This window comes from Lipotes vexillifer, unplaced genomic scaffold (assembly GCF_000442215.2).
Source record: "Lipotes vexillifer unplaced genomic scaffold, Lipotes_vexillifer_v1.1 scaffold742, whole genome shotgun sequence".
Classification (NCBI taxonomy): Eukaryota; Metazoa; Chordata; class Mammalia; order Artiodactyla; family Lipotidae; genus Lipotes; species Lipotes vexillifer.
Window position 1 is genome coordinate 2,300,630 of NW_006775459.1, and position 23,718 is coordinate 2,324,347.

A 23,718-nucleotide genomic window follows, 5' to 3' on the forward strand; every position below is an offset into this window, starting at 1 on the left:
TAGTGAAGGGGCTCTGCAAACACATTCTGAAAACCACTGACCCTGAGTTTCGAAACTTTCTTTCTAGGAAACCAAACTTTAAATTATATACATTTATTAATCACATAATAGAAGATATATCTCAAACTTTTAACCCCCCCTCATTTTTGCTGCAGAGTTTCACACCTGTCTTTAAAAACAAAATGAAACAGCTACATATTTTTATTTAGCTTAAGAAATTATGTAGGCGCATGGGCAGAGACAGATCTCACAGTCACACAGTTGTGTGACTCAACATATACCATTGCCATGAATACATCCTTCACCTTGAAATGTGAATGAGCACCAAATGCAAAATTATTTTATTTTCTTTAACAAAAATGGAATCTAAAAATAACTGCTTTGGTGAATCCTTGAACAGTAAATGGCCTGTTGATGATGGACCTCGTTAAAGCACAACACAACAATGTGTGTTTATATCACCCTTTTATTTCATAGTTAGAAATAATACAGTTCCACAGGGTAAGTCATCAATAAATAATGGTGTTTAATCATTAAACGTAAAAATCCCAACTCTTTGGCATCTGACAGGATTCTATTTCTTGTCAAACTAATGACTGTATAGATATAGTTAATCTTAGTGATCATTCGTCAATACAATATGTTACAAAGGTGCAATTTACTTTAAAATGTAAAATAGCTGAAAATTTCCAGCCCACCAAGAAATCTGATCAACTCAGTAAGATATGGGCCAACTTCCCTGAGGCTCTTTCACATGATTTGCCTCAGTGGAAGTATAATAAATGTTGATTAAGAGTTCCTAGGGTTTTCTAATACTTATTCTGCTCTAAATAGTTTGTCACTCATTCTGGCCAAATAAAAGTCACAACTGCACCAGGAATGACCCACTCATTTAATTAAAAGGTGTTCTTATTTTATAAGCAAGATTGCTAACACCTTAGAAACTCACAGCCCCCAAAATAAAATTTAAAATAAGGTCTATGCTCCCAGAAATGACAATTCAGTAATAAATTGCACCTTCAAGAGTCAAAAAAGAAAAAAAGAAATAGAAACTTTTACAAAAGGTACATTACATACATTTTTTTTTTCAAAATATGTTCAAGAATAGTTGAGCTGTATTTGTTACTAAAGCCAGGGCATTATTTCTTTAGCAACAAATTAAACCAGTGCAATTGACATAAATTGTTAAGTAATCCAGGATTAACCCATTAAAACTGTAGAAGCACTTTAGGCTCCTGCACTAATCCTAGAAAGTGGAATTTCTATGAGTGCCTGTGCTGCACAGAACTAAAACTGAAATGACCCGATGCCATGCTGAATGGTATCACTTCATACTTAGTTTAAGCATTTTAGAGTAGAAATCATGAGTTCCTCTATTAGAGTTCCATTCACTTACAGAACATTCAGATGCAATCAGTATTATGCCTATAATCCACAATTTAAAGAATCCTTTCCATTTTAAAGTTCCAGATGAATTTTAAATTAGAAAATAAGCACTAAGGAAACTTTTTCAACTTATGAAAACTTCATATTGGAAACTCTCCTGTAAAGTTTCCCCCCACCCATTGTAAAATAAATACTTTGTATCCCAAATTTAATTTTATTAAGACACACTTTAATAACGCTATAAAGAAATATTTTACAGCCATAGAGATCAATAACTTTCCATGCGGAAATAAAAAATTCACTGCTCAATAATATTATTGAAGCAAGTGAAGAAAGATTATTCTCTTGTCAATTTGAAATGTTAATTTTTTCAGTGCAAAACCAGTTATAAAATATTTAAACTCAATATTTAAAAATAAAACATGGTCCAATTTAGCAATCTTCAAGTTCTAAATTTCATAAAACAAATCATTACATATATTTTATAGTAAAGTACAGAGATTAAAGAAGTACTTGAGTACTTAAGATATAAATTTCTAATGAATCATACCAAGTCAGCAACAACCAAGCAGATAACATTTCCAATTTGAGTATCAGAATTTTAAAGACGATATTACTGTACCAAAGCCTTTTTTTCCCAGCTAAAAAGCGATACAAACTAATGGTCAACATTCTGTTTTCCTTGCAGTCGCGTGCTCTAGAATGATTTCACCTCAAGTACCTGTGATTTCATTCCTGAATTCAAAATTTGATCCAATTTTTATGTTCCAGGAACACTTAGCTGATTTAACCATCTATAATGTAAAGAGTCCTGTACAGAGTACAACAGTGGAATTTTCTAGCCAAGTGTAGGCTGACCTAAACTGGTTTACATCCTCTGCAAGTCACTCATGTATTATTCCTAGCAAACACACGGTCCCCTCTGAGGGTCAGGTGTTGAAGCTGGTACTGTAGCACTTCTGTGTCAGCTGGCTCCTTGATGTTCATTTTATCTAGATTGAGGTAGTCCAGAGATTTGGAGTGAGCCCTCTTACCTTTAAGAAGACAGAGAGGCAGAGGCCCATGGAGGGCCTTATAAGGTTCATAAGGTAAAGATTTAGTGCACTTGTCTCCTGAGCTGGGCATCCGCCTTCGCCTCCTGCCATTGACAGCTGGAATCTCGTACGGCTGGTAGTACCTACTTCTGGTTTTATACAAACGGGAGGAACGGGCAAGTCCTGCATCCAGCTGTTTGGAGCGCAAGGAAGGCACAGCTTCTCCCTTACTCTCTTCACCTCCTGTGCACTTCTGGGCTAACTTCAGGAGTTCCTCACCAGTCGTGAAGCCAACCAAATAGTTAGAGTCCATGTGGAGGATCTGGTAGCCTGACACAGTCCGGCGCATCGGCGAGCACGGAGTGCTGGAACAGCGGGGCTTCTCCACCTCTGCCTTTCCCGGGGAGCTCACCTCGGCCACGGGCAAGGGCAGGGTGGTCAGGGTACTTCTGGACTCTCCATTAACATCTACTTCCATTTTAGGCACCAGTCTGCACACTCCTAAAAGCAGACAGACTCAGATTAGAAGAGTATAACGATCAGAACCTCGGGCCAAGCTGGGTGGTCTGAGAAGGCTCAAGGAGCGTGAAGTAACACCAGCCGGAAAAACAACCAATGTACATCTGACGGATTTTTATCTATGTCTATTAAATGTTCCACAGCAAGCATGAAATGACTACTACTTCTCTGCCTGCAAGAACTCAAAGGCAGCTTAAATTAAAGTCTGAAGGACTTCTGAAAGGTTCATATGGAGAAGCGTTAACAGAAAACAACAGCAATGCTTCTCTAAATGCAGCACTCCATTCAATCACACAAAGTTTATTCCTTGATGCGATTATTAAGCAAATCCAATACAGAGCTCAACATAATGAAGCAAATAAAAATAATCATACACAATTTCACAAGAATCCACAAAATATTTCCAACATAAAAATTAACTTTAAAATTAACTCTTCAGCACAGCAAAGGAAACCATAAACAAGACCAAAAGACAACCCTCAGAATGGGAGAAAATATTTGCAAATGAAGCAACTGACAAAGGATTCATCTCCAAAATTTATAAGCAGCTCATGCAGCTCAATAACAAAAAAACAAATAACCCAATCCAAAAATGGGCAGAAGACCTAAATAGACATTTTTCCAAAGAAGATATACAGACTGCCAACAAACACATGAAAGAATGCTCAACTTCATTAATCATTAGAGAAATGCAAATCAAAACTACAATGAGATATCATCTCACACCGGTCAGAATGGCCATCCTCAAAAAATCTAGAAACAATAAAGGCTGGAGAGGGTGTGGAGAAAAGGGAACCCTCTTGCACTGTTGCTGGGAATGTAAATTGATATAGCCACTGTGGAGAACAGTATGGAGGTTTCTTAAAAAACTAAACATAGAACTACCATATGATGCAGAAATCCCACTACTGGGCATATACCCCAAGAAAACCATAATTCAAAAAGAGTCATAAAAAAAAAAAAAAAAAGAGTCATGTACCAAAATGTTCATTGCAGCTCTATTTACAATAGCCAGGAGATGGAAACAACCTAAGTGTCCATCATTGGATGAATGGATAAAGAAGATGTGGCACATATACACAATGGAATATTACTCAGCCATAAAAAGAAATGAAATTGAGCTATTTGTAATGAGGTGGATAGACCTAGAGTCTGTCATACAGAGTGAAGTAAGTCAGAAAGAGAAAGACAAATACCGTATGCTAACACATATATACGGAATTTAAGAAAAAAAAAATGTCATGAAGAACCTAGGGCTAAGACAGGAATAAAGACACAGACGTACTAGAGAACGGACTTGAAGATATGGGGAGGGGGAAGGGTAAGCTGTGACAAAGCGAGAGAGAGGCATGGACATATATACACTACCAAACGTAAGGTAGATAGCTAGTGGGAAGCAGCCGCATAGCACTGGGAGATCAGCTCGGCGCTCTGTGACCGCCTGGAGGGGTGGGATAGGGAGGGTGGGAGGGAGGGAGACGCAAGAGGGAAGAGATATGGGAACATATGTATATGTATAACTGATTCACTTTGTTATAAAGCAGAAACTGACACACCACTGTAAAGCAATTAAACTCCAATAAAGATGTAAAAAAAAAAAATTTTTTTTTTAATTAACTCTTCAACTGTGTTTAAGGGGCATACAATAAAAGATAAAAGCTGATCAATTTCTCCAAAGAATCCAATTTAGACCTAAAAAAATTTTTAAGGTATGGAGGAGTCTTAAGGGAAGGTTCCCACAAACCTTGTAAATGTTACTTATTCCATTATCTGCAATCAATTATTTAAAGAAAACCATTTTGTAGTTTAAAAGTTAATCCTAAATCCAGTAAATCATGCCATTTTTAATATTAAACATATATAAAAATCAAATGTTATTTGACTATTTAATCCTAAAATATACCACAGATTTGACAGTTATTTTATTCTGCAACACCTAAGACAGTGCACTTTTGAATAGTTTGGTAAATGGCAGAACAATTCACAATGAATACTAATATTATTCATCACAATGATCACATTACATAATTTGGAAAACCCTAGCAACCAAAAGTACCACAAACAATGGCCAGGTTCCTAGAAACTTGAAGATGGAATTTTGGAAAATAAAATCCAAGGGAAACTGAGTGTCAATGTCACTTCTGATAAACTTTACCTCTACTTGATCTTCAATTAGAAGTAGGTAGCACAGTTTTAAATGTCTCAGATCACTAATTAAAACGATGTCAACTAATAACATGTCAAAAAATAATGTGATTTTAAGATTAAACATTTATTGAATTAGGCTATTATATTAAATAACTCACGAATCCCTTTGTAAAACAAATAGCCTTTTCCTAATTGAATCATTTTCTAAAATTTGGGTATTCATTCAAAATCCAAGCAATCAGAAAGCTAAAAAAAAAGTCCCAACCTTATTCCTTCACTTGCATGCTATATTTTCTTTTCCTTCATTAGAAAATAAATAAACCAAGAATATGAAGAAGTTACCAGATGCCATCCTGTCCTCACTATGGTCCACACATCTCTAGTACAACTGAAAACTAGTATCAAGAATGATTCCTGAGGGCTTCCCTGGTGGCGCAGTGGTTGAGAGTCCGCCTGCCAATGCAGGGGACGCGGGTTCGTGCCCCGGTCCGGGAGGATCCCACATGCCGTGGAGCGGCTGGGCCCGTGAGCCATGGCCGCTGAGCCTGCGCGTCCGGAGCCTGTGCTCCGCAACGGGAGAGGCCACAGCAGTGAGAGGCCCACGTACCACAAAAAAAAAAAAAAAAAAAAAAGAATGATTCCTGAGATAAAGTAAATGTCAAAGGGATACATATAGTTTTGCTTATTACTTTTTACTCTAAATCTTAGACTATTTCCAATTTTAATTTAACCAAAATACCTTAGTCCCTCAACACTTCTAGCTTTAAAATAAATTTATATTTAATTGTATAATTTATTTCTCTGTTCAGAGGATGGGAATAGGAGGTGACTACCATGCATACTTTGATGTGCATGCAAAAACCTGAAGATTTCTCATCTAATAAATTTTAGAGGGCCATATGAAAGCTCATCAGATTTTACGCTGAACAAACAAATGTTTACTCTAAGCCAAATGACAAATTAATCCTTCCTTTCCCACTAATTCTGCAGTCCAGAAAGAGCACAAGAGGACAGATCCAAGGCCTCCAACATACCTAACCTGACAGGCAGCTACAGGCGGGAAGTGTTTCTCTGATACTTCATTCTGAAAGAGAAGGAGAGGAGGGTCAGTGAAACCTAAACAATCAGGGCTGTGGAGGAGATGGGGACCACCCAAGGAGAGTTACCTAGGTGGTGACACTCAAGCCATCAGGCCACATTAAGTGACAAACCAGTCTAGGTTTCTTCCAAATCTGGCAGTCCATGACAGTCCATGGATTTCCACCAGTCACCTTACTGCATTCCCTGGGTATATTATAAACTTCCTAAAATTCATGAATTCACGCTTCACCCATTCTGAATTGGGTGATAATTCAAAAAGAGGCTAAGCTGGAAGTCATCTTATTTGCCCCTTAGTATAAAAATTGCTAAGCGAGCTAACAGTGTGCAAAGTCACAGCAAAGAAGAGTGGGCACAGGCTTCTCTGGTCAATGCAATCATTAAAAGTTTGCTCCCTCACTAAATCAATCCTGCTGCATCAAGGCAGACCAAGAGGAATACTTAGAATCTCTAGGGGCTGAGGATAATGAATGGCAGGATACAAAGGTTTGAGAGAAAAAGAAATTATATACCAGCTTAAAAATAAGTACCTAGAAAATTAGAAAAGTGAAGAAAGTGAGTGAGACAATGTATAAAGGTCAACATTTGGTGTGACAAGAAAAAGACACTTCTGTTAGATGAGTAACTATGACTGGTTAAGTTTCCAGCAGCCAAAACACCATAAAAAATATCACCTGGCTTGGGCAAAACTATCCAACAGGATCTTCAGACATCTAACCTGATAGACAATGATTTAACCTAGATTGTTCAGCAGAAAATGTAGTTTAAGAACTCTGGAAATTTCAACCAAACAGCCTACCATACTTTAAGAAAACTTACCATATGTAAGAAACCTACTACACTTTACTAATGTAAACAACACACTCCCTGTAGAAAACACTACTTAACCAGAAGGTTAAAGAAATAAGCATTTCTAATATCCTCTAACAAAAATTTTTAACCTAGGAACTAAGGATCAATACTCTATGTAACACTTCTGAATGAGAGTCCTGCTGTACTGGAACATGAAAAAGCTCATTTTAGATATTACATACATAACAGCTGCTACCTGCTGAACCTCTGATGATTAATTCTAAGGGCTGGAAAACTGCAGTTTTTAGTTATAAAACATCAGTACTCCTGCTCCAAATGATTGCGCATTCTCAAAACTAACAGCTCTTTGAGGTGCTTTCATGGTCTCTGTAGCATACTGTCCTATATACAAAAACATCTTCAGATCCTGACACTCATGTAGGAATATGAATGGTGAAACCAGGACTCAGCAAATTGCACAGATTTTAAAAAATGATCCTTTTTACTTATATTTTGACTTTCTAAAGAACATCTACTGTGTGGCACTAAGAAAGCTATGTGGAGGCTAGCTGATTGGCAAGTAAATATTTATTTTTAGCTGGGTAGAGTGCTGACTAAGCAACATAACCTTCCATTCCTCAATGTGACCGAAAACAAAACTTTTTATGCTGTTAAATTGCCGAAAGTTTCCTGAGTAGATTTAAATATTGGAGCAAGATCCTGAGAGCAGTTACACAATCAACGTTTACTTATCTTTTTAACGGGCAGAAGTGGTGTAGGTACTGTCCCATCTGAAGAGGGGGAAGTACCCTCTAAAAAAATGGGGGTGACGTGAAAGACAATAAAAAATGAAAGGTCTCAAAGTCAGCATATGTGAATGTCCAATAATTTTCACTGCAAAATTTTTTATTAAAGGCATTCATCAGGGAACTCGGCTACCGTGACTACATCGGATGTAGCCTGTGTTAGCAGTATATTCTTTGTATTTTACCATGAAAACTCTGCTTACGGGTTTGTTATTTTTAACAATATTCATGACTAAGCATTTTGTTTTATATTGCAAAATAAAACTTGTATCAAAAAAACATACTGCCAAGATAAACAATTACAAAGCACTCTCTGTAAATATTGCAGGTATATGTGCAACAGGCACCACGCCCACTGCATCCTTAAGAATAAATGTGAACCGAGAAATCACGCCCCCTGCTAACTTCTGTACCACAGAGCACTACAAGTTGGAGACCAACAACAGAGACCCTTACTGTTTCCATTAATGCCTTTCATATGCAATTTGAAGCAAAAATAAAAACTGGAAACAGAAAATATGATACCAGAAGCAGCAATATTCTGTGGAATAGAGTCTAGAACAGAAAATGCAACAAGCATAAAAAAGTCAACTTGTAGTTGAACAATGCTTTTATAACTGAGTTTCATAAACAAGCACCAGAAACAACTGTAATTTTTTTAAATGACACCTAAGGGTCTTCAATATCAAATTCCCTCACAATCCAATCAGCAACAGTGGCACTCAAGTATATTTATACAGCATATGGAAGACCTGGCAATGTTCACAGGCACCACTCTGTTTCTTTGAAGTATATGAGGACTCAAAACTAGACAACGCTAAACAAGGAAACACTTCAATATTTACCAGGAAAATGTACACAGTGTACATTTTAAAAACATTGCGTACAGCATGCAATTGTGAAGTTTAGCTGAAACTAAAGCAAAAAGTCCAAACCACAACACACATGTAGGGGAACCTGATGCATCAAGACCAGCACACTCAAAAGAATGTGACCGTGGAATCTACTCAGCTCTGAACACCCTCCAAGAGGCCAAAATTCCTATACATTTGGCACCAGGAGCAACATTTTGAAAATATAACCTAGATGCCTCAGCTCCTTAGACCAGCTCTGAAAATAGCTGATAAGTTTCACAACTACTATACAAAGAATTCTTCTGAGAAGTACTGCATTCTGGGAGTGTTTTTTTTTAATCAGGCTTATCAAAAAAAGTCACCCTCAGTAACCAAAAAACTGCTCCAGTATGCTTGAACTGTTTTTAGCAACACATAGCAACAAAACTTAAGACAAAACAGATGTAATGTAACTGTCTAAATATACGGAACAAAAATATCATGTGAACAAAATCCTTTTCAAGAGGTACCTGAAACGATCCATTCAGAACAGAGTCATTCCTTGGGAAATGGAGTCCTTCCTAAGCATGACCATTATCAGTCCAGTGATATCTAGATCTATCTAGTTTTAGTGCCAGAGTCATCTAGGAGTTCACTTTCCCGGAACCTCCGATTACAGAGAAGAGGACATGTAAGCCGCGAAGGCAAGGGCCTACCCAGGGCCAGGTGTGCAGTTCCAGGTCTCCTGGCTTCAAGTCCAGTTCTCCTTCAATGTCATCATGCTGTGCCTCTAGCACATGGTTCCCAAAGCTGTCTACACACTGACACATCCAAGGAGCTTCAATAAATACTGATGTCTGTGCTCTATCCCAGATCTGTGATTTGTAAATCATCTGGGGCGTAGCCTGGGCTCTGACATGTTTAAAACATACCACAGGTGCTTCTAATATGCAGACATGTTTGGGAACTTGTCTTATAGACACAGAACTTTACAGATAGAAGAATTTCACTCCTGTAAGTTCCTGCCTTCTTTTCCTTAATCAGTAATTATAGTCACATCAGTGAACATCGTTTTTGGCTGCTTCCAACTGCTAACAACTTATCCCTAAGGCCTTCTAATTTACTGTTTCTAATCCACTGCTGTGCTTAAAAAACATCTGCTAATCAAACTTGTTAAAACTGGATATAAAATATAAATAAATTTATGCACTGAATGAGAATTGGGCTTCTTCATCTGCACATACTTTGGTATAGTTACAGTTATTTTAGCTTCTTAGAAGCCTCTGTCAGGTATAGCCGCTTTGGATCACAGTTGGGCAATTTCTTATAAAGTTAAATAAATGCTTATTAAACAACCCACCCACCTTACCTGTAGGTATTTACCTAAGAAACATGAAAATATATGTTCACACAAAGACCTGAACATGAATGTTTATGACAGTTTCATTCATAACCACAAAAAAAGCTGGAAACAATCCAAACATCCACCAACAGGGTAACGGACAAAGAGACTGTGGTTCATGTATAAAATGGAATACCACTCAGCAATGAAAAGGAACAAACCAGGATTATACTAAGTGAAAGAAGCAGACAGTAAATGTTATATACTCTGTGACTCCATTTATATGACATTCTGGAAAAGGTAAAACTGCTGGGACAGAAATCAATCGATGGCTGCCAAGGGCTGAGGCTTGGGAGGAGAGGGCATACGACAAAGGGGCACAAGGGAATTTGGGGGGTGGGGATGAAAATATTCTATACATTGACACTACACAAATGGCTACATTTGTCAAAAGTCATCAAACTATACACCTTAAAAGGGTGAATTTTACTGTATATAAATTATACTTCAATAAACCTGACTTTAAAAATAAGCCTGTCACACCAAGTTTTTGATGGTCCTCCAAATTTTAAAATTCTTTAAAATCCTTCTGTGGACTTCCTTGGCAGTCCAGTGGTTAAGACTCCATGCTTCCAATGCAGGGAGCACGGGTTCAATCCCTGGTCAGGGAATTACGATCCCACATGCCATGCAGAGTGGCCAAAAAAAAAATCCTTCTGATACTGTTTAATCCCAGAATCCAAAGGAATCTTAACGGTTGTCCAGTCTATGTTTGAACACCTTCAATGACAGGTAACTCACCACCTCTCAAGTTGGTTCATTTCCCCTTTTGCAGCTCTGCTAGAATGTCTTTTTATTTACATAAAGAAGTACATTTATACCTATGCATATGTACATATGTACACATATATGTATACTGTATGGACAGAGATACATACACACACATTTCTGTAGCTTCTACTCATTGTTCCTTGTTTTGTGCTTTATTTCAATTGAATGAGTTAATGACCCAGCCACATCATTTCTTATTTAATAGCCTCTAAAAGTACTTTGTACCTATAGTTCTCAAACTTCTTGCTCTTTTCCTCAAAACTGAAAACTTTAGTTATGCTTCCATTTTTTAGTGTCTTAAATTACATTCCATAAATTTGACAGGTTATATCTATTAAATAAAACATTGTTTGTTTTTCCCCCCATCACTCTTTTAAATCATTCTACTGCTGACTGCTAATTTGGAGATCACTTACTATGAAACTGCTTTTTCAAAAGATTATAACCACTCTACGTGGTTCAAAGCCAGGACCTACAAAGATATTGAGCAAGTAGAATAACATACCAAAGCATGAACTCACACTAATATAATTTTTTAAATGCTAAAAAAGTCATTATTAAATTTTTTCCCCTTCAAAGACTTGGAGACACATGGACAACTGTGCCAGCCCAAGTACACAGACACACTGAAAAAAGACAACAACAGCACTGCCTATTTTTAACAGTTTAAATTCATGGTGTGATAAAAGGAATGTCACACTTGCAGTAAATTGAGAAACGACTAAGTGAAAATGATATTCCTTTCAGTTACCTGTTTGCCATTCTATATGTATAATACACAACCAAACCTTCTGCAAATTACTTCACCAATCTTTGGAGATTAACATTTTTACTAAAATTTCCCTGAAATTAGAGGAACTACCTCTTTACTATATTTCAAAATATTACTCCATAAGACCTCCTTTATCTTACAAGAATAAAAAAAGGAAAATCTACTCAAAAAGTCAAACATTTCAATTATAATAATGTTAGCATTCTGTAATAATAATTTCAGTTCTCACTATTAAAAATTTCATAATTATACTATATATATTTATAATAATATACTGACATTTCATATTCATCTGGTTTATATAGTACTTAAAACATATTATAGTATTATGTTCATACAACTGGTTAACAAACAGAAAAAGCAAAATACAACTCACCAGCCTAAATCCCGGAAGATGTCACTGTACAATTTCCAATGAGTCCCAAGGGAACACAGGCATAATAATTTTTCTGCTCTACTCCAGATACTAAACATGAAATATAAAAATAAACCTTTAATTTAACAAGTAACACAACTTATAAAGCAGTTATATCAATTCTAACTGCAAAGCATGATGAATCAGGAGATACTAACACCAGGTACAGGTTACATAGGATACAATATTAATTAATTAAAGTAATTTTGAGTTTGTTCAGCTAAATGCAACCTCAAACATTTTATCATGCTTGTTTCTCTGTATTCTGTTGCTTAACTTCTACCTGGAGACTAATAGTAGCTACCAGGGCTAAATGAAGAGCCAAGAAAACTTAGGGTTTATTAAATGTTGGTTCCACCATCCAAATCCTATTCATGTGTTCAACAGATTCGCAGTATCCTATGGAAAATATAATGCTGAGACTGGGGTCAAAAGAAAAGGTCCTAGACCTTGCCTTGCTAAGAACTCTGCCTCTTGACCTGGCATAAGTAGTAATTTTTAAAATGAGGACAATTCCATCCTTCCTCCCTCATAAAGTTGTTATGTGGATCAAATGAGAAGTAGGTGAACGTGTTTTGCATGCTGCAAACCCCTTTGAGAATGTGTGATGTTATTATTATGCAATTAATTTTTGATGTCTACTCTTTTTAGCCATAAAATAGCAACAATCCTCCCTAAGACTGCTCTGAGGCAAATGATTGAAAGATTCATGGAAAAACATTTTTTTAAAAGAGAACAACTCAAAAACACTTCTTTATAGTTATTACATTGCTTACGGTTTCTAACATCTCTTCTGTGCCTTTCACCTCTTACTTGGGGACAAATGTATAAGAAAATCTATCTTTATCTTGTACCTCCCCAATTAACTGGGTTAATTTCTTGAGACCAAGAAAACTCAAAGTTTCTTCCACCTGTAAAGGTTTCTTTGGTTGGTGGGTTTTCTGTTGTGCTTAACTTGTTGGGGGCAGATGGTGGCTCAAATGAGTTGAATACATTCATTTTACCTATGTAAGTGCACAAAGCCTGAAGTGGCAACAGTTCAACTCATTCCCAAAAAGATTTGTTATTCATTATTTTTCTAACCAGCACATAAGAGTTTTATCCAAAGGAAATGGATTATTACTGAATTAATAAAGGTATGTGCTTCCTCCGCTTGGGACCCTGGAAGGAGCTAACACACCCAAAACTATCATCCTGAGAAACCAACAAGATTATCGACCTTTGAAACTTCTTTAGATTTAGTTTAGACACCTTCGCTTTCATTTTTTGTCACAAACTATTTTCAAATTGGGTAACCAAGAAACCTAGATAATTAAGTCTGTTCCACCAATGAAGCCTCTGGTTTTAACATAAAATGAATCACAGTGTAACAAAAATTGTTACCTAACAATAATTTTTATCTAACATAATTACCCCCAAAGAATCTCCCCAATCCTAATGTTATAAAGTTCAAATTGATTTCTTATTCAAGTAAATGGATTTTTAATGGGGAAGGGAAATTTTTAAAACCATTTTTTTTTATTTTTAGCACCTTCTACAAGCCAAAACCTATATGCAATTTATATCATTTAATCTTAACAACTATATAGTCCCATCAGGAAAATATTACCCCAGTTTTAAAGTATTTAATCAAGTAATACTATTTGAAAGTCAGAGCAAAAATCCAAACCCCAATTTGTCTGGTTCCAAAGCCCACTGACATCACTTTACACACACATGGCTCTGTTTAGTGATAAGCCCAGGTGTGTAGCTTTTTACACAATAATCATGTTCCTGAAAAATGTATATTAATTTTTGTAAGTGGGATCCTATCTTAAATATGTGGAGGGTTATTTTATTTAAAAGCTCTATTGCCTCATTTGTGAAACGGCTGGAGGAAGGTAGTTTTAATTACTAACTCTAGGGTTATTTCCAGCGTGAAAAATGTTGGAATTCTAAGGCACATACAGGAGAGTCTTATACAAAACCATTCTAAATCATAGACCCTTTCTCCTCAGATCTTATAAGACTTTTTTAAATCAAAAATTCTAAGCCAGGAAAAAATGTATCAGCCAATATTTGCTGGTTATATGGTTGGATGCCAGATACAAAAAGGTTGATTTTTCAGGGCTACATCTATCACAAAGTGAGACAGACTTCATTTAGACTTTTAGAAATCTAGACTGAAAACCCAGAAATAGGAACATTAGAAAAAATTAAAAACTGTTTGATTTTAAATAAACAATAGTATTATAAAGCAGTCTAAAATCTCAAACTTTCATATAATTTGCACCATGTTTCTGGTGATATGTCCTTCTTTTCAAGCTTTTAAATGCACTGGAAAAATATCTTTTCCAATATTTTTTCAATACTAAAAGGAAAATCAACCTAAAACTTCATTCTGGATTTGAAAGCAGAGGAGCTTTAAAGTAATTATCCAACTCTTGCACTAGAGCTGATGTGGAAGTCTAGGAAATGGCTGTAATTTCATAGTAAACAAAGTGTAGTAACTAATTATCCCTATTATGCCAGTGCCAAGCCAAAAACAGAAATACAAAGAGAGTCCAAAGGAGCAACACAGGGCGAAACCAAGGTGTAGGAACTCTGTTCCATTTTTTACTGATTTCTGACTCGGCTTACTGTTTGGTGTGTAATTGCACGTTATCCATGCACAGGTGCTAAGAGGATGATGATGATAAAGATGGTGAAAAAGAGAAAAAATTTTAAAATAAAAAGAACGAGGTCAGAAACTAGTATAAGAATATAGCTTCTTTAAGAGACTTCCTATAAAGGAACCTAGTAAAAATTATAATAAGGATTTTATTCTCATCTCCCATTAGAAAGAACTAAAAGACTGTAATGCAAAAGTCCCCAAAATATATACCCTCCAAATAACACTTTTAGGATACATTAAAATCTATAAATCTCTAGCACTTGCAATTGATTTTGGCCAATGTTGTGAACATGAAGCTTTGGCAAAGTATCAATGGATCTTCTCTCAAAAACAGCCAAAGGGAAAAGAGCTCATGTGAAATTCTTACAAGATGGACTAAACACTGCATAAAAAACAAAAGGAAGTAAAACTGACACAACAATGTAAAGCAACTATACTCCAATAAAAATTAATTAAAAACAAAAAGCAAAAAAAAACAAAGGGAAGTAAACAGAGCAAAGGCTACAGTACACAAGGCTTCCAGCTATAAGCAGCTGAAACAAGCAGAAAGTCCTGTGACATAATCCTGTAAACAATGAAAATAGGAAAAATTAAGCCTGGTCCAGAGCTACCCATAGGCCTCTGGACAGGGAAGCCACGGGTGACTAAGCAAAAGACACCCAACATCTGACTGCAAATGAAGTTTCTACAAACAGAAAAGTCTGCAAACATTAACTAGCAAGTGTGTCAAATTTTCTCAGGCAAGGTGATAGATACCATCACAGGAAAATAATGTCCTTCAAAAGTCAGGTGACTATATGTCTCAGTTTATAGCCAGTGAGTGCCCTGGCATAATTATTTACAGCACCCCCTTTATCTCTCAAACCTGTCCCAGTTTGCTAATTGTATTATCATCCTACTCAAAAGTAATATATAACAACGGAAAGGCAATGAATTTAAAAAGAAAGGAAGAGGGCCTCCCTGGTGGCGCAGTGGTTGAGAGCCCGCCTGCCGATGCAGGGGACACGGGTTCGTGCCCCGATCTGGGAAGATCCTACATGCTGCGGAGCGGCTGGGCCCATGAGCCATGGTCGCTGAGCCTGCGCGTCAGGAGCCTGTGCTCCGCAAACAGGAGAGGCCACAACAGTGAGAGGCCCGCGTACCGCAAATAAATAAATAAATAAATAAATAATAAAAATAATAATAAAAAGAAAGGAAGAAAGACCCTTCTGCTTGCATAGTGGCTTTCTTTACAGTTCTGAGTAGTATTTCTTTGGGTGTATCCACTCAGCCATTCAATTATTCATTTACTCATTCAACAATATTTCTTGGGTCTTACTGTGTCCCAGTATTGTACAGGTACTGGTGCAAATATAAAAAGTGAAGCCTGAGACCAGACAAGAGGGGAACACAGACAGACATGGAAATACATAGTAAATCTAACACATACAACAGTAAACTTGAATGGCATTGGGAACCTAACAGGAGTGATTTTCCCCCAAATATAGAAGCTCCATATGGAAATTTTCAAGCCCACACAAAATCCCTACACACAAAAAAGCCACAAGTCTCTGGCTTCATCACAGATCCATTAATAAAATAGCGATATGAAAAATATTAACAAAATATCACTTCCAAAAATCATAAGGTTATAAATATGAAGGCGAGCATATAGCCCTCAAGAATTTTGGTAAATAAATCTCACAAATCATTAAAGGTTATATTACAAAAAGAAAGATAAACTTCAGGCAAAGAAAACTGGTAGAGAAGTTACATGTTCTAATTCTAGTTCCCAAGACAGGAAGGAAAAAAAAAAAAAGGAAGCAGGTAGTCTCCTCAGAGTGGCTATTTGAGGAGAGACACATAGTGGAAAAGGACTTGGCAAAAAATAGCAATTTTTAAAAGTTCCATTCAGACTAATGAAAATATTTTGCTACCAACAGTTCCAGAGATTACTCTAATAATTTAAAAAAAAAAAAAAAGAGGACTAAAACACCTCTCAAGGGCTTCCCTGGTGGCGCAGTGGTTGAGAGTCCACCTGCCGAAGCTGGGGACACGGGTTCGTGCCCCGGTCCGGGAAGATCCCACATGCCGCGGAGCGGCTGGGCCCGTGGGCCATGGCCGCTGAGCCTGCGCATCTGGAGCCTGTGCTTTGCGACAGGAGAGGCCACAACAGTGAGAGGCCCGAGTACCGCAAAAAAAAAAATCTCTCAAGTAAGAGAACACTGAGCAGAAATAAAATGGTTTAACTGCCAAAGTACAACATTCACAATGAAAGTAAAATGCTTAGCTATACTTATGTGCTCGTATTAAAGGTTACTTTAAATTCATCTTACTTTTCCACTTGCAACTCATAAAAACTAAATCATCAATAATTTTTAAGAAGAGTTAAGTAGGGTGTGACTTTTCTGAAACCATCCTTGACCTTACAAACAAATCATTAACCACACCAACCTGGAAAGACAACCCCTAATTGGTCCAGAAGAAAAAAATGTGTTTCTCTTTCTAATATCAGTTCTTTGAATAGTAAATTCCTTAAAGGGAAGCATTCATTTTCTTTCTACTTCTACTAGTAGAAATTAAAGAAATTACCAGTGGCTTATAATTATGTGAAATCATCCTTCTACTTTTAGAAAAAAATTCAGTTTCACTACAAATATGACTGACAGTAACTGGAACTGCACGTCTACATACAGTCTTTACAAGAAATTTGCCCTTTAGGAAACATAACTGAAATGGGACAGGTGTACACAGTGGAATCGGCTAACGTTCCAGATGAAAGCTTAAAACCAAGAACTTATTTTGATACGCTGGTGATGAAATCAGAGCTCTCTCTGGAGGAAACGAGCTGATTTTCCCCCAGAGGATATAAATCAGAAAAAAAAAAAAAAAATTTAATCCTGTATATAAGGTTTTATTACTCCCACCACACTAAATACTTTTAAGGGTTAATGTGCCCACTAGCTCTCCAAAGTATACAAAATTATACAGAGAAAGTAAACAAAGTCACTGACCATTATGTAAGGTCAATAAATACCCTCTGTCTTATACCCTGTTTAATCCTGTATAAGGTTTTATTACTCCCACCACACTAAATACTTTTAAGGGTTAATGTGCCCACTAGCTCTCCAAAGTATACAAAATTATACAGAGAAAGTAAACAAAGTCACTGACCATTATGTAAGGTCAATAAATACCCTCTGTCTTATACCCTGGAAGAGATACTACTAAACAGTCTAATTTACAATTAAATAACCTAAAATGTTGGCAGAAGCATATTCTAAACACCAGTTCTTATCAAATCAAGAGGTTTCCGGGATCATTAATCCTTGTATTTCATGCTGGTCATTTTATTAAGTTTATAATGCATACACAGTTACATAATAAAAACACTGAGAAATCTGTGAAACATTCATTAAGTATAATTGTGTAAGCGTAAATCATGGTCTTGAATTAAGAAAGTACCAAAAGCTTCACAATAATAACCAATACTGTATTTTGAAATGACTGGGAAAATAAACTTTGGGAAGAGGTCATTTCCATCTCCTTAGTGTCTAATCTGCTCTACAGGGTTAAAAATAAATAAATAAAGCAACTTACAAGTGAACTGTAGTGTGGCTTATCTGAGAAAAGCAATGTAAAATGAAGAGTCTAGAAACGTCGGAAATGTTGTGCAAGAGCTGTTCTTTTGGCTAGGTGTAGCGAGCACGCTATAAAATGCTACTGCCTCCATTCTTCCTCTTTCCTCGAATGATTAAAAAGTTCCCAGCCCCAGTGTTAACCTGTGCGCCAGAGCCATACACATACACACTCAGCATCTTGGCTTGACACAAATCAGTAACCAACCCGAGTGCAAACTGGCGTAGCTGGAGAAGCAGAGACACCCTAAGGATGTGGAACATTTACAAGGAGAAAGGGACAGGGCCATCATTCCCTTCGTGTTCCCATCTCCTTTCTGGCAGATTTGCAGATTCCACCACTAGAGTTTGGCAGCTTCACAATGGGGCCGCCTTCTCAAGGTCTGACTGCCGCCCGCCCCGGAAACCCCTTTCCTCCGCTTCCCACCTGGCCCAAAGTTCACCCGCGACAGGTGGGGCGAGGGCGGCGATGCCCAAGGACATCTGCCGCTTTCGCTTCTGGCCAGCACCCGGCCCGAATCCACACGCGCGCCCCCGGCCACGGCCGGTCTGCCCGCCCCCGCCAAACCGGCAGACGCGCAGCGGGCGCTGGCTGCGGGTTCCCGGACGGCCTCGCCCCCCAGACTGCTGCGCGGACTAGGAGGGCAGGCGAGATAAGGCTGCCACGGATTGCCCCGAGGTGCTATCTGGCCCGGTCACTCGCACCCGGCGCGCGGCCCGGGCAGGCAGCCAGAGGCGCAGCAGGCCCGGGAAGGACCTACTTCTCAATGGGGCCCCCCAGGCCCGCTGCCCCGCGATGCGGCCACGGCGGCGGATGAGCCAGCGTGCGCGCCAACGCGCGCCGACTTCCGCACCGCCGCACCGCGGGAGACGCGCAATGGGTCGTCGAGTCCCGCACCTCCCCGGCGAGCGCACGCCGCGCGCACACGGGGGCGCACGCCCCTGCACCCTCACTCACAAGCGCTGCACACTCACGGCGTCTCCGACCCCACCCTGGGCCAAGAAACTGCGGGCTCCCGGCACCCCGCCAGGGCCCCACCCAGTCCACCAGACTCTACCCCCCTGCTCGGGCGCCGGGGGACCAGACCGCCGAGGCCAAGGGCCGCTGAGGCCGCCCGCCGTCCATCCCGGAGGCCCGCCCGGTCAGGGTTCCTCAGCACCGCGCGGGCACCGCGCGCCCGGCCCCGAGACGAGGCAGGGAGGAAGGGGCGGCGCCACGACTGGGGCTGGCACCGAGGATCGATGACTGGGGCAACCCCCCTAACCCACGCACCCACCCACCCATCATCATCATCATCACCACCACCACCACCACCACCACCTTTTCTGCAGCACAAAAGGTTGCAGAAGGAACCGCCGTCCCCGTGCAACCTACCAGTGGCCCACAGCTCCGCCGCCTCCGCCGTGCTTGGGGTCGAGGAGACTGAGACAAGGGCTCGGGAGGCGCAGGGCTGCGCCGTCGAGATCCGGGCTGAGGCTGCCAGCCGAGCCAGCCGGGTACCCTCTCCGCTCCCACCGCGCTCGGCGCCAGCTATGGCCCGGCGTAGTCCCCGCCTCCTTCTCCTCCTCCTCCGCCGCCGCCGCACGCCTTCCCGCCCTCCTCCCTCTGGCTGCAGAGGCGCAGCCCGTCAGCGCTGAGCCCGCCTCCTGCGCCCAGCTCACACACCCTGAGGAAGGGCGGACCCGAGAGAGAAAGGCGCTCGGGAGCTGGAAGAAGGGGGCTGGGGGGAGGGGGTGGAGCTGCCGGCTGCGGTGGTTGAGGGGGAGGGGGAGGAGGAGTCGTAACCCGCCCCCTGCCCAGTCCAAACCCGCGCCCAACAATTCAAGTGCTCCCACTCGCGGGCCTGACAACACACAAGTTGCCCCAGTTATGTGTTGTGGCGATGTTTGTCATTGGTGAGTCTCCGCTTTAAGGACGCAGCACTGAGCTGAAGTAGAGAAGACTAGAAGCCCATGAAATTACAAATTATAGGGTCAATCTTAGAAAAATGCTAAATATCTAGTGAATGTGGGGAGGAGGGTAAAATTCAGATTCTGATTTGATTAGCCCCTTTTTGAATCCTCAGACCTGATCTTTTCCATTCTTGTAAGAAATTCTTTCCTTTGATCATTCTTTCCTATTCTCGATTTATGTACATCTCCTCTGCCAAACCGGTTATCAAACTCAGAGATAAGAATAATTATGGACATTTATTTAGCCCTCACTGTGTGCCAGGCCTTTTAACATGCATTTTCTAATTTACACTCCTCAACAATTCTGTAAGAGAGTGACCAATTATGATTCGCGTTTTAAAGATGCATGCAGAAAATTTAAGTAATTTCTTCGAGGTCACACACACGGAGTTAGTGGCTGAGGTGGGTTTAAACCCAGCCAATGAGACCCCAGAATTGTTTATAAATGATGATAATTTGTGTTCCAGTCTCAATCCAAGAGAGTTTGTTGTTCTTCCTTCTTTTTGTTTTTTTAAGAAAATGCTTTATCTGAACATAAAAGGCATAATCTTGGTGTAAATTAATACAAATGTAAACAAATATTGATTCACACTCGTTCCAAAATCTATATATGCCCCTGAAACTATAAAGACAAATCTGAACACCCTTATTTCAACAGCGATGTCTGGAGTCTCCTCAGCTAGAAGACATTTTATACTACTTTATGTGCCCTAAAATACGTATGGGAAGATTATAAAACAATTTTAGGAAAACATAAATTATTTCTAACAGATATGTGTAACTTCTCAAATATAGAACCTGGCACGATGTAGTATGTGTTAAATGAATAAATGAATGGACTTTTTTTTCATCAGTACTTTAGGAGAACACTGAAAGTTATTTCAGACTATAATCTGTTTGACACAGTAGTATATTGTTCTGATGATCAGTTCTCATAAAACCACCTCCAAAACATGGTATATTTTATATTCAGAAACTTACTTTCATTCTGTTCTGTCTGAAATCTTGTAACCTTTTCAGAAGAATGCCTTGTACTTGCCCTTTGCTCTGAAAGGTTGTCAATGTTCTTTGGCCAAAAGCAGTAAAGTTCTGATTTGCCTTTAAATTTATGAGGCTCAAGGATAGCTCTCTTGAGGGGCATTGTGTCCAAATTGCCTCCCTCCCTGGGTGGTGCTTTGTTCTCCCATCCTACCCCTGACTCATCACCCAATCAAAACTTCAGTCAGTTCTTGAGTGTCACAAACACCCAATAAACCAATTCACCAGGTAGTTAATGGCTGATAATAGCTTTATGTGTGGCCCCTCCTGATGTGTCTATGCCACCTAAAGATTCTGCCTGGGTACTGTCTTAATTCAGATCAATTGTGGCTTGCAAGGACGTGGCTGAAGAGCGGAATTGGGGTGGGGGTAATGCAGAAGCCCAAAACAGAGATCTTCCATGTTCTGTGAAGATCTTTCAGTCTACAAAGAAAAATGGCATGCTTATAAAGAATTAGGCGCAAATGTACCATAGGTAGACCTTGTGATCTGAAAGGCCTTCTGAATCTGGGGAGTCAAGACACTCCATCTCAAATGCCCCTTTTGTAAGTTACATCTTTGCCTCAAGCCTCCTTCCCAGAAAAATCACTTTAAAATGATGGCTGTCTGGAATTCCCTACCTGTCCAGTGGTCAGGACTCCGCGGATTCGATCCCTAGTCAGGGAACTAAGTTCCCACAAAGCACAGGGCGCAGCCAGAAAAAAAAGATGGTTGTCTGGGAAGGATTATACATTGGTTTAAAGAGCATCGCCTAGGAAATAGTCTGAGAGAACAGGATAGGTAGATTTGATAACAACGTAGTGGGTATAAAACAGAAACTACAAAGCCAGGTGTGCAAGAAATGCCACATCACCACTTTTCTTTAAATCCACTTGTTTCAGGCAGGTGCTAACAGGGAAAATAGAGATCATTTCAAATATTTACAAAGACAATTGATGCAAGGAATTGATAACACAGGCCACGGAAGAACTCAGAAGCTAAGCAGGGGTTGACAAGGTAATCCAGAAATTAGCAAGTGCAGCTCCTAACTGGAGAAACAAAGGGAAGAGGCAGGGTTACTGGAGCCCAGGGGTCACCCTGATGGAAGCTGTAGCCACAGAGGGAGAGACAGCTACTGCCAAGGAAGCCTTGGTTATGTAAATGCTCTGTATCCTGGTTGTGCTATTGAACTATAGCATAGTACTGAATATAGTATACTATATTGAACTATAGTTGTATAGTATAGAATACTATATAGTATTCTACTGTAAATTACCAATGGAGAAATCTGGGTAAAGGTATATGGATCTCTCTGTATTACTTCCTATAACAGCATGTGAACATACAATAACATGTTCTTAAAAACTGAAGGAGTTTAAAAGCAACAAATCTGCATATTTAGAACATATCTAGAACATATTTAGAAGCATAGCCAGGAAGAGAACAATATTAGTTGCCTCTAGGGAGGAAAAGTTGATGGCTGGGGAACAGAGGTAAGAGGTCAACCTTTTACTATATATTCCTTTGTATATTTTGAATTTTCAACCATGCAAAATTAATGCCTAGTCAAAAAATAAAATTTTAAATACCAGTTTTTAAATTCCTCAGCCAATCAAAGCTTGATGCTTTCCAATTGTTAACAGTCTTGATTACACTATTACTTTCTATTCAGAAATTATATAAAGTGGCTTTTTTACCTTTCTAATCATTAACCTACTACAGTATTGCAATTTCTTGTTATTCCTGAACACTTAGCCAAAATCCTTATCTTTTTTAATTAAGAAGATTCACTTCTGTATACTCAATCTTTTCCAGAATAAGAAGAGTTTATGGAAAAATCTTTTTTCCTATTTGTTACTATTGCTGTGAACTATCTGCACATTTATGGGTCAATTGACCCATACCTACCTTGTCATCGAATTACTTTACAAGATACGATGTGATAACATCAAGATAGGCTGGACTTTGAAATCAAGCAGTCCAGGATTTCTAGCCACATGACCTTGTTCAAATTATTTAACCTACCAAACCATATTTGCTTCCTCATCTAGAAAACAAACATAATAATACCCATTTTTCCAGATTGCTTTGAGTATTAATATCACCTATGTACAGTACCTAAGATATGGTAGTGACTCAGAGCTAAAATTATTGAAAGCAAAAAGCTTAGATGCAAAAAACAGAGGTCCACCAAAATAAGGGTGGGAATATTTTATGGACACATATCTCAGAAAACAAGGGCAGGAAACAAAGTACAGCCAACCTTGTGGAACCTTGAAAGTTAGCAGGACCTTAGAAGTCTTTTCTCTCTGTCAGAGGCTTCATGGTCTGTGTCTCTGTTATCTTCAGCTTCTCCTCCAAGAACAATATTGGGGAATAGAAGCTCCTACAACAAGGAAGTACCAGGTGCTATGGAAGTCTGTGGAAGGGGCACCTAATCTCACCTTGATGAAGCCACTTTTTAAGTAACACCATGATGATATTCATCTTATAGAGAGAGGA

The 23,718-nt window shown here is 39.1% G+C and overlaps 1 protein-coding gene across 2 annotated transcripts; it reads right to left on the reverse strand.

The window, feature by feature from the left end:
- Positions 1 to 186: 186 nt before the first annotated feature.
- Positions 187 to 19,777, reverse strand: MACIR (macrophage immunometabolism regulator). 2 transcript variants are annotated; one of them, XM_007449901.1, is made up of 3 exons: positions 19,622 to 19,777; positions 11,938 to 12,027; positions 187 to 2,921 (listed from the first exon to the last, which is right to left on the reverse strand). In XM_007449901.1, exon 3 carries the CDS (start codon positions 2,896 to 2,898, stop codon positions 2,275 to 2,277), a length of 624 nt encoding a protein of 207 aa, XP_007449963.1. In that variant the 5' UTR covers positions 2,899 to 2,921; positions 11,938 to 12,027; positions 19,622 to 19,777; the 3' UTR covers positions 187 to 2,274. The 2 variants fall into 2 exon arrangements, with proteins under 2 accessions (XP_007449963.1, XP_007449964.1); XM_007449902.1 differs by lacking the exon at positions 19,622 to 19,777 and adding an exon at positions 18,674 to 19,058 and having other exon boundaries at positions 450 to 2,921.
- Between the last annotated feature and the right edge of the window lie 3,941 nt (positions 19,778 to 23,718).

Coding starts and splice junctions, on each gene's coding strand:
- MACIR (XM_007449901.1), bottom strand. CDS start 2,898: ATGGAAGTAGATGTTAATGGAGAGTCCAGAAGTACCCTGACCACCCTG.